General features: G+C 41.7%; 1 protein-coding gene across 1 annotated transcript; it reads left to right on the top strand.

The window, feature by feature from the left end:
* The first annotated feature begins 698 nt into the window (after positions 1-698).
* On the top strand, positions 699-18067 carry snx1a (sorting nexin 1a). The gene is made up of 15 exons (XM_088641746.1): positions 699-886; positions 4800-4956; positions 6410-6543; positions 7022-7088; positions 7929-7972; positions 8803-8944; positions 9638-9716; positions 9913-9988; positions 10373-10486; positions 10799-10892; positions 11112-11317; positions 11902-12045; positions 12729-12809; positions 12949-13020; positions 13387-18067. The coding sequence occupies exons 1-15, from the start codon at positions 770-772 to the stop codon at positions 13435-13437; spliced, it is 1578 nt and encodes a 525-aa protein (XP_088497872.1). The 5' UTR covers positions 699-769; the 3' UTR covers positions 13438-18067.
* The last annotated feature ends 532 nt before the right edge of the window (positions 18068-18599 follow it).

The following is an 18599-nucleotide window of genomic DNA, read 5'->3' as shown; positions in this document are numbered from 1 at the left end:
TCACAGGATCAATAAAGTATCTATCTATCTTTTAAAGGCGCTATATACATTTAAACTACATCATTGCATTATTATTATTATTATTATTATTATTATTATTATTATTATTATTATTATTATTTACCTAAGATACAGGAAGAAAAAACTTAAACGTTGTTTCATTATCCGGTATCTGAATATCTATAACAGCATCCTTTGAAGTGACTACTGCTTGGCCACTGAAACAGTTATAATACTGTACGTTGGTAGTGGTGGAGGGGAGTCCCCATTGCCTGTAAAGCGCTTTGAGTGGAGTGTCCAGAAAAGCGCTATATAAATGTAAGCAATTATTATTATTATTATTATTATTATTATTATTATTATTATTATTATTATTATTATTACGTATGAGTATGCATCTCCGTGTTTAATTCAATTCTGCTCATGTTATACTGGGCATAATCACTATACAAATATGTATAGAGAACTTATTTGCACAATATTATTATATGTAGAGTGCAGGTGTGTTATATGCATTATATCGCCGTACTGTTTTACTTTCTCAAAGCTGGCGTTCAACCCTACAAGTAGCTATATACTGGACGTGTGACGCCTCTTTTTTTTTTGCAGGAGTTAAGACGACCATTGTCCGCTACCACCAGCAGGTGTCGTTGTACTTGTTCTCGGCCCCTTTTGGAGATTTTTTCTCCCCCTCTCTTTCTCTCTCAGTGTGTGCGTCTCCAATAAAGTTTTGTGATGCTCGCCGTCTCCTGTTTGCTGTTGAGTAAAAATGGCGACCAGCTCGGAGCGGAGTCCCCCTCCCTTCCCGGAATCCGAGGACCCGGAGCCGGAGCCCGCCGCGGGGGACGGGGACAGCGACGAGGGCGAGGATATTTTCACTGGCCTTGTGAGCGAGGGGTCGATGTGGGCGCTGCGGATTCACGGGGGAGGTTAAGAGAGAGGGCGAACATTTATTTATTTTTTGACAGGTTTCCTTCATCCGGAGAGGAACCTGAGCAGGAAAAAAAAAAGTTCTTCCAGTGTTAACGGTTAGGCCCCCCACAAAAAAAATCGGGATTCCCCGTCAGGTCTGAACGAAGAATTGGAAACTATCGTGGTTGGCTGTGCGGTGTGATTTGTTATTTGCTTAAGTTTTTTTTAACGGTTTTGTATTCGTTGTTGTACAATACAAACACGAAGGCTTCTGCATGGGTACAGGTACAGAGGGTGGCTGCAAGGCTGCATTGACGGATCCGTGTATGGAAGGTTTTTGCAATCGTGTTGGAATTTCGTCTTGGACGGATTTAGATATTGATGCTTTCAAATTCACATCTACTACATAACGGCTGAACCGGGGCTGGGTTACTCCCGATTAACGCCTGTGTAGAGCATGAGGCTTGTAGACTTTGACTCAAGCCTGTTGACAGCTGAACGTCTCGCCTCCTGAATTTCCGCGAGTGCACCGCTCCTCTCTGCTGGCCTGTGATTTTGTTACTGTTGCAACAGGACGGCTCGGCCGGGCTATAGCGTTATCGCAGGCATGGCGCAACGGCTGTTTTTGTGGTCAAAACTCAGCTTTGAAGTGTAACACGTCCCAAGAACAGCAGACTGAATTCTGGTAACTGATGCATTCGTTTAAAAATAGGAGATCCCCTGAAAACGTGGGATTACTTATGCAGTTTTTTTACAGTAATAAAACGTGTAATAAAAAGTATTTTTAGATCCCAGGATTAAGGGGTGACCAACTTAGTTCAGTGTATAGAAAGTGTTTTTACATAATACCCCGAAGAAAGCAACTAATAGAATATTTAGTAGTTATCCTTGGAGAAGTCGAACTTTTCTAAACAAACCCCTTGGCTGTTTTCGGAAGGGGAGCAGAAGAGAATGTAAATAGAAGGTTAGGTTGATTTTTTTAAAGTAAAATTGTCTAGAGTTTTGCATTAGTCTTGCGCAATTTTGTAAAACACCTGACATGCCAAGTAATATTGCATTAGCCGTACCCGTAGCTTCATAGTTGTAATTGTTCGGCACATGAGCTTCGGAATCTAGCTGAAAACTAAAGACTATTTTGACGTTTTGCACTGCGTTTAATGAGCTTGGTGTTAACTTGAAGCCACTTCTAACCCTGAACAAACCGTTCAGGCGAAGATAAGACTAAAAAACGTTTCCTAAACACAAAGCCCTCTATTGTGAGGCGCATAACTCTTTGTACGAGCTTATTGTATGGGTTTTTCTAATCTTACTCGTTCCTAATACTGCTGAGGTAAAAAGAGATGGCGTCTATGATTACAAAATACTGCCAAAGACACCTTTTTACAGTTTTTTTTGTTAGGTTACACTCTATTGCTCTGCTGGGTCTTTCACTTTGCATCAAGTGCCTGCTCTCAGAACGCTCCTGCCTGAAACCTGTCAGGTGTTGGAAAAGTATTTTTAAAAAACCCGATTTGAGCAAAGTAGCAGCTGGTCTAAGTGTTTGAATCCGAAAATAAATGTGAACTGTGCTGTGGTGCCACGAGCTGTTTTTTAACGGAGATGAGTCAAAGTCTTGGTTTGACAGACTGTGATTTGACTTTTGTTTTTGTGCAGAGCTCAACAGCTCTAATATGTTAATATTATGCATAGATTTCCAGCAGTGGCAAGTACTTTTTATTTGATACTTCACTTTAAATGAATAAAACTTCCCTCTTTCCACAATAAATACGTTTCTGTGGCCTAAAATACAATTCCTCTTGAATGCATTGTGAGCGTTTTTTTTTTAAGAGTGCTTCCTCTTTTTGAAAGTTAGTCTGTAAGCCTCTCTTTGTGCAGCTGGGCTTGGTGCTCTGGTGTTAAGGTTCAGTGCAGGCCCTACTCTCCCCCATGCTTCAGGCTGGAAAAGCTGACAGCTGGTACAGTTGTGATCGAGAAAAAACTGTAGGTATTCTGGCCTGGCCTAAGGCCTTGTAAACGGTTTCACAGTATAACCAGTGCTATGATTGAGCTCATGAAGGCCCCATGAACTGGCCTGCTTCTCCTCCAGTCTGGCTGTGCTGAACTTGGTTGTGTTCTTCAGTTGTGAATGATGAGTGACACCTTTTTTGCTTTCATTTACAGCTCATGGGCTGTTAAGCTTACTGTGACGATCTTGCAGTGCAGTAGTCCCCACTGTTTAGGGTAATGCAATATTTGGAAGATAATTAGGGTAATATTTTACCGTAATTTCAAGTAAATTTGAAATAGCCTATTTGATCACTTGATACGGTCTACAATTCAAACCATTAAAAAGGCCTTCATGTTGGCATTTTTCTGCCAGTGTCTGTGGTATTTGTAGTACTTATATTGCACCTTTTTGATTATGTGCGCATGAACATTGAGTCTTATTATTGCCACAGAATTGGTGAGATGTTTGTTCTGTGGGTTGGGCGTTTGTTTTAATGGGTGTATATCTAACGACCAAATTTATTGGGACTCAAGGTCTTGAAGCCTTTGTCCCTTACTAAGGGCGAGATTGATTTCCACCGATGCCCCGCTGTCTGCTGGCATGGCTCAGCGGCTTTGCAGGATGTGACTGCTCATGCAGAAGCTGTGTCTTGCGTCTGTGAGTCACCCTGCCTTTCCAGGCTGGATCTGGGGGCAGCCCTTGTGCAGTGGATGCTCGTGCAGTGAAGCAGAGTAATGGGCTTGTTTTCAACTTCTAAATCTGCTATCCTCAACAGGTCATGCACACAAAAACAATACAGCTGTTTTCAAAGGTACAGTGCCTTTCAGACATACCAGGAGAGCACTTCAAAGCTCATTTCTGCTTTATGGTCAAGCAGTTTGTATTTACAATCATCCAATTAATATTAATTGGAAAAAAAGTATGGTATGCATTTTATTTCAGAGAGATGTCATGCATACCTTCGATCACATTAGGGGAAAAGCATACTTTGTGTTCGGGCCAGTGAGTGAAGTGATGAGTTTTGGGAGACATACAGTTTAAAGTACATTTCAGTATTTGGTTGCATATAGGTTTGAGATGATAAATGCATGATGTTAGTGATCCATTGAACTTGCCAGATTCATTGTGCAAGTATTTAAGATGCTGTGTTACTGCCACTCTGGGTTCTTCTCTGTTCGTTTTCATCTTCAGCAAATGGGTTTAAATGTAGAGTCTGCCTTAGTCTGAGATTTTCCCGTTTTTTTCTTCTGTTGAACGTCTTGGTTGTATTTGACTCATTGTCGTACTGCATGGCCCAGTCAGAATGGGCCAAGGGAATGTTTCTGTAAACATCATTCCATCATTACCTTCCACAGCAGGGTGGAGGTAATGTCATGTGGTAAGGGAGGTCATATGGAGGTAATGAGCATGCATGTCCTTCCATGGAAGCCATGCACTGAGCCCAGTGCAACACCGAAGCATGTCCCCACTTCACTTCCTGCCATTCAGCCTTGAGAAGTTATTTGCTTGAATTCTTTAGAATGGGAAATAAATCTAAAAGGGGGCAGTAAGGACTCTGGAGTGGCTGAACTGAGAAATATGCTCACCTGAGCATAGATTGAGCCCTGTTATCCTGGCATCACAGGTTCGAGTCTGGGACATGGCACTAGCCACCTGGGACCAGAATCCTGCAAGTGGTGGCACACAAGTGGCTGAGCACCAACACGAGTAGGCTGGGATGAGCCTGCCAGGACTTTCTCCGTTCCGAGTGCTGCAGAAACCCCTGGTGTTTCAGGCTTGCAGTGCTGTCAGTGAAGGCTGCACCACTCCTCTATTGGAGTTGTATACATAAATACTTGCACTTCATGCAATGTGTATCTACTCGTGTCTAAATATGCTTTGTTTTGTCTTCTGCGTCCAGAGCAAAGTGTCGGAACCCAAGACGGATCCCCTACCCCAGAGCAGCAATATCTTCACTACAAACAACACCACAACTGGAACTACAGCCAGCAACACAGTCACCAGTACCAAGACTAATGGGCTGCATTCAGATGATGAAGAACAGGATATATTTGCAGGTATCTTACTTAAGATCTTTAATGTCTTAATAAAATCTACAGGACTTATCTTGTGAATTATTTTTTCCATGCAAATGTCATTTGGTTAGCCGAGCAGAAAATGTACTCCAACATTTCCAGAAAAGGCTCCAATTTGGACAGGCTTATAGTTATGCTTGGAGTCTCTACCTCCTCCTTCAATGGGGTTAGAGTTGTCCCAATATTTGTGGGAAAGGGGTTTGACATAAAGGACTTTGTCAAGCTACAGGATTAGAGCTTGAAAATGAGATCAGCTTGTTAATTGCATCTTATTACCTGCATTACACTTTTACTAGAACTTCCTAAGCTGAGAGTTACAGTAGCACAGAAAAGTCAGAACAATCAGGTTTCCTAGCTTCTAGCCAGTGACTGTGTTAATGTAGGGACTGGCTGCCTCACATGTTTGAGGGCTTCGAGGGCACTGCTTAAAAGAGACTTCTCTGAGCTGGATCACTTCTACTGATATAACCTATCACTTCATTACCTCGGTCTCTAGTGTGGCAAAAGATTCCTGTTGTGGCAATATTGTGTAGCTGATATTGCTGGTTCTGCACGTATCTCTCCAGCAACAATGGGCTCACTGTGAACAAGTTCCATGCCGAATCATCTTCTGGGAGTCTTTTTAGATTTTAGGAGTTTCTTTAGATCAGATGCAGGAACTTAACCTAAAACAGAAGAATAGACCAGCTAATTTTCCAAACTGCACGGAACTTAATTGTGTTTTATGGATTACATTGCTGATCAGCAGCAGAAAAGGACAAAAGACCGTGGAACGTGTCCCTTAGAGAGAGCTGTGCTGTTCTGTGAGCTTGTCAATATCTCATGAGCACTAGGCTAATTCTGGGTCTAACTGGAGCATTTGTATTCTGTTGTTAGGTAAGTATATTTTCACAGTGTCCTAATTGCAGAGGGGCAATTAATCTTTAAATAGCATCCCAGGAAAACCACAAGCATCTGTTGCAGTTTCAGGTAATCAACATGCATGTGTAATGTTTACTGAGCGAGTCATCTCTCGGAAAGCTTGATCTGTAGACATTCTGCCAATGGTGGTAAGTTAGCATTAGCATTTCCATTAAAGACATCTTCCCGGGTTCTACCTTGGTTGCAATGTTGTCATTTTGCATTTGTGATGCAGAATTTATTTTGCCAGTGTGTTGTCCTAGGAGCGGTGATAGAAATGAAAGATCTACACTTGCATATAAATAAAGGGATCAAAGAAACACAGAAACAAGCATGCGGCTCTCATTAATTATGATTGAATTCAGAATTTTCCTATCAAGGGTACACAATGTATACAAATCCATGCATCAATTTCTTTTGCAACAATTCCTATCCCTCCAAGAAAGGAACATATTTTTCCTCTTTTTTTTGAGAGTACGCCAGATAGGCTCAATGATGTTTAACCGTGTTGAACTCCTTCCCTCTTTCCTCGCAGAAGCCACCGTTGAGCTGTCATTGGACAGTCCTCGCAGTGAGAGGAAGAAGGAACCAGCCAAGCCCTCTGTGCCGGCTCCTGCTCTCGGTGTCACTCCAAGCACTTCCAAGACACAGCCGAAAACCCTGGAAGAGGTGGGTGCTGCGTGCTCGCTCTTCACCACAGGGCTGGCAGTGTGAAGCATGCTGCAGAAGGCAGACCACTGCATTTCACCCCAGTACAGGGAGATGTTGGAGAACAGAAGGGATTGCTTCCTCTCAATCCAGTTGGAAGCTAATAGTCCAGAGCTTAATACCTCCCTTTATATATTTAGTATAAACTTTTATTAGGATGTTTTTTCTTCCAGCCATAAATACTTATCAAGAATATATATATATATAAAGTGTAGATCTTTTAGTGACTAGGTTCAAAATTATTAAATTGTTTTAAATTAAGTTATGGAGAATTTGTAAATATGGGTGTCTGTCAGGGACTGTCCAGTTTTTTTAACCACGTGTGTATAACTCTAATAATAATAATAATAATAATAATAATAATAATAATTGCTGGCGTGGCTGTGTTTGGGCAAAGGCGATGTTTCACCAGCATGACTGTTACAACCGTTTGTTGTAGCTGGAAGAAGAGGAGAGCGAGGACAAGTTTGAGCTGAATATTGCGGTTACCCATCCTGAAAAAATCGGTGAGCTTGTATTTCATTTTGTTCTTTTTATTGAACCAAAGCGAACCGTGGAAGTGTTTGTCCCATATTCCTTTTGCATTTCTTGACTGATGAGAGTTTTTAAAGGCTAGGTCATGGGGGAGCCATAGCCTGTTCAAGTAAGAGATATGATCACTTTTTTGGCCCTATACAATTTCTTGTATTAGGAATTGTGTCTTTTCGCATACCCCAACTTGCTCTCCATGAGACACAGATACACAGACAGGGAGAGAAGCTGGGGGTCAGAGCGCAGGGTCAGCCATTGTACGGCACCCCTGGAGCAGTTGGGGTTAAGGGCCTTGCTCAGGGGCCCAATGGAGTAGGATGCCTCTGCCGGCCGCAGGATTTAAACTGGCAACCTTCCAGCCACAGGCGCAGATCCTGAGCCACAGAGCCACCGCACAAGCGCCAGGCACAAGGCAGGCGTACACCTCTGGCAGAACGCCAGTCCAATGGCAGGACACACTCACACCAGGGCCAATCTTCCCAAAAGTCAATTCATTTTCCCATATGTCTTTGGAGTGTGGGAAGAAACCCACGTGAACGCAGGAAGAACATACAAGCTCCAGGCTGTTAGCACCCCAGGAATTGAACGCAGGACCTCAGTGCTGTGAGGCAGCGGTGCTAACCACTGTGCTGGATAAAGTGGTGACAAAATGGATAGATAGTGTTGTATTAAACCTTTGCTCTAATTGTGACTCCTGCCTTCTATTGATTTGATAGCACAACCTTTAACAAAGAGGGGGAAAATCAGGGGGAAAATTGATTTTTTTTTCTTGTCGCCAGTAATTATTTTTAATTTCTCCATTTTCTTTATTTCAGGGGATGGCATGAATGCTTATATGGTTTACAAAGTGTCTACACAGGTATGTTAAAAGATCACAGATCTTGCTTCTGCAGTAGCTTTGTGTGCAGAACAATTGTGGGCATTCTTGACTTCCTAAAGATGCAGCTGTACCTTCACATACATTACAATGAAAATAACTTTTTTATTTTTCAATGTGTTAAAATTTAATTATTATTAACATATCACCTCAAAAGCAGAGATAATGCTTTCATATACTATATGTAAAAGATGTGGCATGGTCATATGTCTCTAAAATTCTGAAACTAGTTCGTTTCAATTTGAGATCTTTACAGTTTGGATATTGGCCCAGCGCAGTTCTTTTCTTTTAACTTTGGTGCGTCATGGAAATACGGATTGTCGTGGAATTTTATTAAAGAAGAGCCAGGAGAGGTGTTCTCATTCGCTCAGTAAGGTCTTTATTCATATTGCAATATGGGGAAAAAGCCATCACCCATCTGTGCAGAGAAGTGAAGGCCGATTCAAAAGCAAGCAGGGAGAGCCCTTGTTTTATATCTTTTTTTAAGCTGATGCAACACTTCAAGGACAGGCAAAGCAGTACTTTTCCATTCCTTATAGGTTTTTGCTTTAAGCAAAGAAGAGCAGTTATTCAAATAGTTTCTCATACTCCTTTCTTCAAGCAGCAGAGATAAACTTTAGTAAAACATCCTGTGCCCTTGACGAGCTGGGTGCTATCACACTTTGTTCTAAGTATCCAGCTGCTTCTGCAGCATAGCTCTGCCCGTAAACAACATTTTTAGGATAAAACACTTTTTCTCAATAACTTTCCATTACAGGATTCACGGTAGAAGAGACTTTATTTTATTTTTTCCTTGTTGACTTGCTTTCCAGACCACTTTGCCCATGTTCAAGAGCAAGACCTTCACTGTGAAGCGGAGGTTCAGTGATTTCTTGGGGCTCTACGAGAAGCTTTCTGAGAAGCACTCTCAGAACGGATACATTGTGCCTCCACCTCCAGAAAAGAGCATACTTGGCAAGTGCAGTTTTTTCTCCTTGTTTCTGTTACGGTTCGGGAACTTTATTCCACTTTTGGCAACACCTCAGGAGCTCGAGATGAGCAGTGCATTCCTCTTATGTTGTCTCGTTAATCCTTGCCCTTTCCTGTCTGCAAAGAAGTATATCACTGTTGCTAGAGATTTCCTATTCCAAATGCTTCAATCTGATTGAGTAGGAACGAGTCTTGTATTAGGAGATTTATTGGTTGGTAGTAGCCTTTAACCGCACTCCTTAAACAGTCCTTTTTCTTACAAAGTCCAGTCGTTTTAGCGTTATCGAATGCTTTTCTAGAACAATACTGCAAGTGCAATCCAACTTTTAGCAGAGACTATTCCGTCTGAACTTGGCCTTCTTCTGCCAGGCTTAGCTATTTTGAAGTTGTTTCAATTGGGAGCAAAGCAACTTAAAATCAGGTGTGAAGTTTTGTCAGTCCTCGCAACTGAAGTTTTTAGTCTTATATGAGCAAATTGGAAGATCTAAATTGAAGACTGGGAATGGGAATGTGCAAAATCCTTGAACTGAAGCATAATAAACTCTCAAGGCTTAATTCACTGTACTGGATCTTGACTTCGTACTCGGTTTGTGATCAAATCAGATTGTCTACCCTGTGCACTTTATCAGGAGATTAAATTTAACCAGTGTTAAGATATTTCTTCTCCTGACTTTACAGGGATGACCAAAGTTAAAGTGGGGAAAGAAGACTCGTCCTCGGCAGAGTTTGTAGAAAGGCGGCGCGCAGCCTTAGAAAGGTGAGATACGGGTGCACAAGATGCATTTCACTCCTTTAAGACTGCAAAAAAGAATAAAAAAAAAAGTTTGGTAAAAAACTTGACCTGCACCATTCCCATTTCATTTCTCATTCTCATTTGCTGTGTATATTAATTTCTGTTCGCACTTTGCTAGCCTTGAAGTGGCTGCAGGTGACCTCATTCCCTCTTCTTTCAGGTATCTTCAGAGAGTAGTCAGCCATCCATCGTTGTTACAAGACCCAGATGTCCGGGAATTCCTGGAAAAAGATGAGGTAGATTACCCTTTTTATGTTTTTTTTTCCCCATAATTTCTGGTTTTGGTCCTGTGTAGGATAGCTAAAATTTAAAGTGGCAGTTATTTTAATTCTTCTGTATTTTAAAGCAGTACTTCTGAGGCAGTTAATTTGTGTATTAAAAGCGTATGTGGTTGTTTTCACCCAGTCTAATTCCTTCTCATATTTTCTTCTGTCTTGTGTTTTTTCCCTTCCCAGGCCTAGTTGGACTTGATTAGTTAGGTGTATAGCAGGTGTGAGTAAAGGGTGGTTAATTTCCATTCACAAGCCAATTGAATGGTTCCTCATAAGTTTAGCAGTCCATTTGTTTGAGCTGACTGAGCCATATTCCTTCCTTCAGTAATGAGTGCCTGTGTTTGTCAGTTACCCCGAGCGACGGGCACTCAGGCACTGAGTGGGGCCGGATTCCTGAAGATGCTAAACAGGGCGACAGACGCTGTGAACAAGATGACCATCAAGATGAACGAGTCCGATGTTGTAAGTCATGCAGACACCCTCCCGAATCTACAGAGCTCAGACGCATAAAATCACAGCATTCATTCAGTCATATGATTGAATCATGAGTGAAGAAGTGCACTGATGCATGTCTGCAGTCTGGGCTTCCAGTTCGATCTACATAAGCATGGTTCAGGTGGAATGGAGGCTAGATGTTTGTGACCATCTGTCCCACTACAGTGTGCGCTCTATGGCCTTAACAAATACTTAATAGGCAGCAGCACAGTTTTCCGTCTCCCATCTGCCTCGGTTGTTATCCCGCTGGTCATTGCACCTTCCTTCCGTACCTTTCAGTGGTTCGAAGAGAAGCTGCAGGAGGTGGAGAGTGAAGAGCAGCAGTTGAGAAAGCTGCATGCTGTGGTAGAGGCATTGGTCAACCACAGGAAAGGTGAGGACTCAAGCCACCGTCATAGCCAGTTGAAAAGTTTTCATGTTTTTGTATTTGAAATGTCCCGGGTTGTTTTTTAATTAATTGTTTTATTCGTACTGCGGTGACTCCCGTATCTGTGCCGAGGCCTTTCTCGGAGCCTCGGGAGGGGGTCGTGTTTTAGAAGGCGCTCGCTGCGGCCGCCCACCTGAATGCTGCTCTGCTGCGTTTCCCCGGCAGAGCTCTCCGGCAATACCGCGGTCTTCGCCAAGAGCGTGGCCATGCTGGGCAGCTCGGAGGACAACACGGCGCTGTCGCGCGCGCTGTCCCAGCTGGCCGAGGTGGAGGACAAGATCGAGCAGCTCCACCAGGAGCAGGCCGGCAACGACTTCTTCATCTTCGCGGAGCTGCTGAGCGACTACGTCCGCCTGCTGGGCGCCGTCAGGGTACCGGCCTCCCCCTCAGCACCACACTTGTCCATAGCCAAGACTCCCCATGCATGTTTACCAGGATGTTGCCCGTTCACAAGCTAACTTCTGCTGGGATTGCCCATGACTGTGAGAGTGCCAAAGGGACATGGTGGGCATTAGAAGGCCGGGTTTCTACTGTTCCTTCTTTCGGCACTAACTCTGCTGTTGTGGGCTGTGGAGCTCCAGCTTGTTAAAAGATGAAAGACTAGCAGACTTATTGGCGGGGCATGCCCATCTCTCAGAGCTGTAGCTATGTGTTTAATCTGAGAAAATTGGCATTTCCCCTTTTGGGTGGGTATACTGTATAATTGACAATTTCACATTTTGTTTAAAATACTGTATATTTGCAGCATTTGTATATTTTATTACAAACTAAAACGGGCGCTTCAGTGCGAAATCCATTGATTGTAGCTCATAGAGTCACAGTATCGCACAACCCCCTACACAGGTTTAGCCTATGTTATCTCAATCTGCTGAACGGCTCGAGCATCGAAATGCGCCGTGTTGTTGTCCCGAATGACCCGGGACGCCCGCTCTTCTCTGCCGTTCCTCCCTTCCAGGGCTGCTTTGACCAGCGAATGAAGGCCTGGCAGCGGTGGCAGGACGCCCAGACGACGCTCCAGAAGAAACGCGAGACCGAAGCCAAGCTGCTGTGGGCCAACAAGCCGGACAAACTGCAGCAAGCGAAGGACGAGATCTCGGAGGTAACGGCAGAGGGGGAGAGCGGGTCATCCTCCGGACAAGCGCAGCTGTTGAGGGGAAGCTGGTCTGCTAACATCCTCCTGCCTCCTCTTAGTTCTCAGATCACAGATTTAAAGGATCTCAGAATCGGCGGTGATGGTACTTATTTCACGTGGACGTCGTGTATTTTTTTTGGATGATAATATGACTGCAGAAGATATAGACCACGGTTTCCTAGCTCCAGTCCTTGGGGTCCAGAATCCTGCCGATTTTCTTGTCTTTTTTTTTTATTTATCAAAGAATCTGAAAACGGTTCATTGGCTACACTTAACCCTTAGTTGAATCAATTTTACCATTCACTGTAGTGTGTGGCTGTTTCTAACTTGGAGATAACCGGAAGTATTCTGGACCTCAAGGATTGGAATTGGGAACTGTTTTCCCAGAGTTAATTAGCCACATATGGTAAGGGCACCCTTATTTTTCCAGTGAATCATACATGCCACTGGTTAAATACGAGTTGGGTAGCCGCATGCTTGCAGATTGTGTGGACACTGCCCTTGTTCTGAGCTGCACGCTGAAGTTAGTGGGTAGATGGAGTTTCCTTCACCGTGACTCTTTTGTCCAGTATTAGCCCTTGAGCAACAGGCAGTGTAAAAAATGTGGACATCTGTTTACATGTTCTTTGTTCCTTTGATTTTATTTTTAGTGGGAGTCCAGAGTAACGCAGTATGAGAGGGATTTTGAGAGAATTTCTGCGACGGTTCGCAAAGAGGTACTCAGGTTTGAGGTAGGTGGTTCTCTGTTTTAAATTAAAATCTTCCCCGTCTTGTAGCCCAGAGACAGGACTCTGTATGAAGCAGAAAGCCAAGGGTCTCTTGGCCACGTCTGTTCGACCTAGTGAGGAATATCCTGTTGTGTCTTTGCAGAAAGAGAAGGCCAGAGACCTTAAGACCCAGCTAGTGAAATATCTTGAGACACTTCTACATACACAGCAACAGGTATGGAGAATTTTTTTTTAATAAAGGCAATTTTACTTAAACTATTTTAAAATGAAATGCTCAAGAAGTGCTCTGAAACATATCGCTGTAAAGACTGAGACCTCTTTATTGAATTTTAGAGTTCCTGGGTGTAAATTTGGACAATGTCCTAGAGTACTCTGTTGGCATGAAGGTAGAATTTTGTATCCTACAATGGTTGGATTTTGTATTCCAATGAATAGGTGGAATGGTTTTTAGTTCTGTAATTACCTTACCCCCAGTCAAAATATATAATTACACACATGATGCAAGTCCAATGGCGTGGATAATGTCACGATTGATTTGCACCACACAAAGGTTACTATTTAGCATATTCTTCTCTTTCAGCTTATAAAATACTGGGAAGCCTTCCTACCAGAAGCAAAAGCAATCGCATGATGGGAAGCAGGGAAGTGGAGCGTATCTCTTGAAAGTCTGCCTTTTTTTATACACTTTACCTCTCGCCTAGAAACCAAGAAACAAGATGCGCTGCAAAGGGAAGATCTAATCCATTTTTTAATTATAATAAAGTATAGCTCTTCATCTTAACTATTGTATTAACAATTGTATATTTCTCATTTAACTTCCATATATATTTTCTTAATGAAAATCTCTACTGGGAATGAAAGCTTGGTGGCAATGTGTTATTTTTTTTATACCTGTATGTAAATGTACTGTGTGGGGGGAGGCTTGGGTGTCAGAGAGAGTGTTGATAGTCACTTTAGAAAACCAGTCTATATTGTACCACTATTGGCTTACTTATGTCTTTATTTGCACTTCTGCACCAGCAGATTAACCAATTCATGGGTTCGTATATGAGCTTGCTTCTCCTTTACTACAGAGGCCCTGTCCCTTGATTGGTGAGGTTCTGAAGCCACTTCATGGAATCATTGAAATTTCCTGGGCACAGGTGTCTGTACTGCAAAGAGCCAAGCTTGGCAGAGCAGTTATTCATTTACAGTTGGAGTAAATTTTCTTTCCTGTAGCCATTGCTCGGGAGTTTAGGGGGATTGTTGGGTGCCTGTACATAAGGGGACCCATTGATCTAATGGAAGTCTTCTGAGGATGAAAGTCCCAGATCTATCTGGTTTTATTCTGGGGAAAGTGTTGGCAGCCTGATCTTGGTCTGAGTCGACTGCAATGTTTCCAGCCGTTCCACAATATAAAAATGGGTAGGAACCATCTGTACCTGGTTCTTTGAGCCTCAAACCTATTTCAGAGCCTTTTGTAGTCCAATTGGCATGGAGCTAATTTGAAATGCCTAGACTTAGTGATTTGCATCCCAGCAGGGTGTGTGGGGTGGAGGGTCGGGGGGACAAATTTAGATCATTTCCTAAACTTTTAAGCATGGAGGAATAAAAATTATTGGTTCATGAAAACATGCCACTTTCTTCCATTTAGTCTTTTGATTATGAACGTGTCTAGTTGCACTGTGATTTGGAATGTAAATGTAGCCATAGGATGAATCAGTGGAAAGGCATCAGTCAAAATTTAAGCAAATAGTTTAATAATAAACTTGGTGTAAAACAGAATCGGAACACCAGAAAACTGACTCGGATGTTGCTTAATTGAAAATAATTCTGCTATTTCCAGCCTGCAGCAGTGGGTTCCATTTGAGGCAGCAGGAGACTGCTGTATTAGCTGGGATTTCAAAAACGGCATCCTTGAGGTCTTTTGAATGTCTGAATTAGTCATGTGTACACTTACCTCCTTCTGAGTCTGGCTTCATGATTCTCTTTATGTACCCAAGAGGTGCGCCCCCAATCCCTGTGGTGACGCGCACAGTCACTTTTCAAGAAAAACATGAAAAGTTTACATCAGTATTTTATTACTGCTGAATAATTGTAATTTGTGATTGTGTTGAGTGACTGGTATGCAGTGTAAAATGGGGGTAGAGCAACAGGTAAAACACAACAGTGTAAGAACACTTACTAAGTGAGAGGAGGAATTTTGGCCTTTCTAGTTCGTTTAGAGACTAATTGGTCTAATTGATTTTATTTAGCCCTCTTGCGAAGGAAACCATGGTTTCAGCTTCAACAGTATGACTGGGATCAGCTTGGCTTATTCCAGACTCCTGCAAGACATTGTGGAGAAAAGGTGCCTCTGGTTTTCTGTTTAAATGCACATCCCTGTAGTTTCCACTTGTGTCCTGTAATGTTTGTGTGGCTTCTGAAGAAGTAGATTGGATTGACTTTGACTGTGCCCTGGAGAATTTTGAATGCTTGAATCAGGTCCCCTAATAGTGTTCTGTGTCCAAGACTGTTTAGTTTTTTCCACATCTGTGTAAGACATTTCCGTGAGCCCCAGATGGCAACTGGTTGCTTTTCTCTGGATTTATTCCAGAGCAGTAATATCCTTTTATCTGTCACAATCACCAAAATTGTGCACAGTGTTCTAAATGTGGTCTTGCTAGAGCATTGTACAGTTTTAACAACATCCCTTGATTTAAATTGCATACATTTAATGATACATCTCAACATTGTTTGCTTTGCCAGTGTTTGTGCTGAAAATGTTGCTAAACTCATGTCTCTTGGAACTAGCCTCATCAAACTCGGTGTTTCCTCTTTTATTTTTATGCTTTTTTTGCTACTTGCATAATTAGCAGCCTGCTTTTGTCTACATTAAATGTTATTTTGCCATCTGCCAGGTGTTTGCCTAGTCCTGAATTTATGCCAAATCTTTTGGAATCTCTTTTGCAGCTTCTGCAGTGTTTGCTAATCTTCCCTTCCTAATGAGGTAGTATGTGCAAACATGACTAATTTGCCAGTTATGCCAGCTGTGTTGAGCAGGGATCCCCAGTCCTGGTCTTACAGGGCCAGTGCCTATAGGCTTGCAGTGAACTGGGTTTGTAACGACCTGCATGAGCACTTTGGCTTCTTTGGATCAGTTCAACAGTTTCTCCTTGCTCTTGAGATCCTGGTGCTTTAAAAATACATGGAACATCTTCAGAGACCCTCAAGAACAAGGATTGGGGGCCCTTGTACCCTCTGTTTCCAGTCTGTTAACCAGTTCATGGTTGATCCAAGAACATATAGTACCTTAAAAGCCTACCATCTGCAGTTTGAGAAGTAATCTTTTATAATATGATCAAAAGCTTTCTGAAAATCTAAATATACCAGATGTCTGGTTGCTTGTTCATAGAACTCTAGCAAGTTAACTAAGATCTAGTTTTTCTAATCACTGCTAACTGTCCCCTTGAAACCCATTACCTCGGGGTTTTTAAGTGCTTCCTGTACTTGTAACCCATCTGCCTGTTCTTTTTGTATTGGCTCAGTTTGAGGCGGTTTGTCTTTTCCTTGCTTAGTAAACATCTGAAAGATAATACATTAGCCAGTTCTCTTTCATCTTAGTTTCCCATTTTACTTCTGTATTGTTCTTCTGTCAAAGCTATACTGAAATATGTGCCGTCTCCCTGGGTGTTTCAAATATCTTTTGTAATCTTTGCTTGTGTTTTGTTTTCCTCATTTTCCTTACCTGGATTTAATTTAAGACCTTATACAGTGCTTTATTTCTCCTTAACTGTTTGATTTATCCATTTAAGCCATTGATTTCCTGATTGATCTACTGGTGGGATGAATCAGTTTTGTGCTCCAAGCTCAATATCTTCAACTTGCAGCCACAAAACATAACAGTTCCAAAATATTCATGTGGAAAGTTTTTATTAGGATATATTCTGCTGATGCCCAGGTAAGGATTGACTGTACAGCAAAGTTTACGTTTTTATTTCTAAATTTGTAAGTTAAAAGGGTAGCCTGAGAGATGAGAGAGAACTAAATTTTGTTCTTCCTGGAGTTTTTTTTTTAACTAGCACATAACTGCATGGGCATTTCTCTTTGGATTGATAACATCATATATTCTACACGTAGGGAGATTATAGGTGATTGGTGTTCATTAGGGCAGATGGTGTCTGCTGGCCTTGGCCTAGTGGCTCCAGTCATACCTACTTGTAATGGACCCCAGTCTGAGCCTTACCCATGATGCAGCACTCAAGGAGCAGAAGAAAAAAATGTGATTCTGCCACACTTTCTTCAATTTAAACACCTTTAATGTTTTCAAAGTGTGTCCACACTAAAGTCCTCGGTCTTTGGCAGCAGCGTAATGAATGCTTTGTATTAGTTTCCCTTTGTTTTCCAGTTGAGTAACTCGCATGTTAATAATTGTCTTCAATGAGAATTTCATTGAAATGACAGGTCAAGACTCCTTGTCTTAGTGCTTGTCCAGCAGGTGTCTGATGAAGAATAACAAGTGTTTCAATCTGTCAGGGCATCCATCAACCTTTGGGCGACCACAATCAGTGCTTTGGATGAACAGTTCCCAAGCTTTTAAAACGAGCAATCATGTACCTGTCCAGTGAACGTGTGTTAACCTTATTGTCAGGAGCCCACAATGCAATCAGTCGGCTTTATAACCAGAACTGGCTTTGCTAATCCACCATTCTTGATTCAGACAAGCTGCTAAACAATTTAGCCAGTTTTAATTAACCCATGTTTTCTCTTCCTCTGATGGAGAGTTGGGCATCACCTGAAATCATAAACCTTTCATTGCTGGATTGCTCTTTTATTTCTCACACTTACAAGATGCATTCCCTGACATGACCATTGCAATGCTTTGCTCTTTTCTGTGATGCTGTTGGTTGATGCTCTTATGTGTGAATGGGTTGGAAAAGGAATGAAACTTCATAAACAAGAGATCCAGTATGGAAAATCTTTGGTCTTCAAAAGCATTATATGAAAGTTTAATACTGATGTTAAAGGTTAGATGCAGAATGGCCACTGGTTTCCTTTTTTTTCCAGTTTTGGTGAAGACCGAAGCCCATTATTGTTCAGTGTTTTATGTTTACAACATGTAACCCTATCCCAGCCTGCAGAAAGCAGCAGACATTTTTGTAATGTTTTAACATGTGAGAATGGCAAATTATAAACATTTGTAGGCAACCTACTGATATGTTTATAATATGCCCTTTAACTGTGCTCAGAAAGCAATTGCTTTAGTTGCCATAAATTATTGAAAATAAATTTGTTTAATAAAATTGTTGTGACTTTTTTTCTACCTTCAACCCTTGAATCAGTTTACATTACTCCAGCAGAACATTAACAAGCTGTTCACTATAGTTCATCCAATTATGTAAGCATTTGATAAATTATGGGCAGATTTTTTATCTAGATTTAAAACAATAGTTGAGTGTTTTCATTGTATTAGTTTTTACATTCAGTGCTTAAATTATATCCAAACCACTGTACTGTGATCTGTTCAGAAAAATGTAAGTTGGACCGCTGGGTTTGCTCCATTATTCTTGGATGTAAATTCTTAATTTCTTATCCCTCATTACTAGTTCTTTCAAAATCACTCATCTTTCAGAATATCCGTTGGTCTAATTAGTGATGAGAGAACCTTCAATGCGTTTTAATGAAAACCTTCTGTTTGATACTCAAGATTAACAGGATTCCTTTGTGGCATTTCATAATAGCATAAATATAAATTGTTTTAAAACTATTTTTTAAACTGTTTAAACCTTTTTCATATTCTTGTGTTTTTCATGTAAAACATACAGCATGGTCATT

Source organism: Lepisosteus platostomus, chromosome 7 (genome assembly GCF_059453375.1).
Source record: "Lepisosteus platostomus isolate fLepPlt1 chromosome 7, fLepPlt1.hap1, whole genome shotgun sequence".
NCBI lineage: Eukaryota > Metazoa > Chordata > Actinopteri > Semionotiformes > Lepisosteidae > Lepisosteus > Lepisosteus platostomus.
The sequence above is the reverse complement of the archived record's forward strand: the minus strand, read 5'-3'. Positions and strand labels throughout refer to the sequence as shown.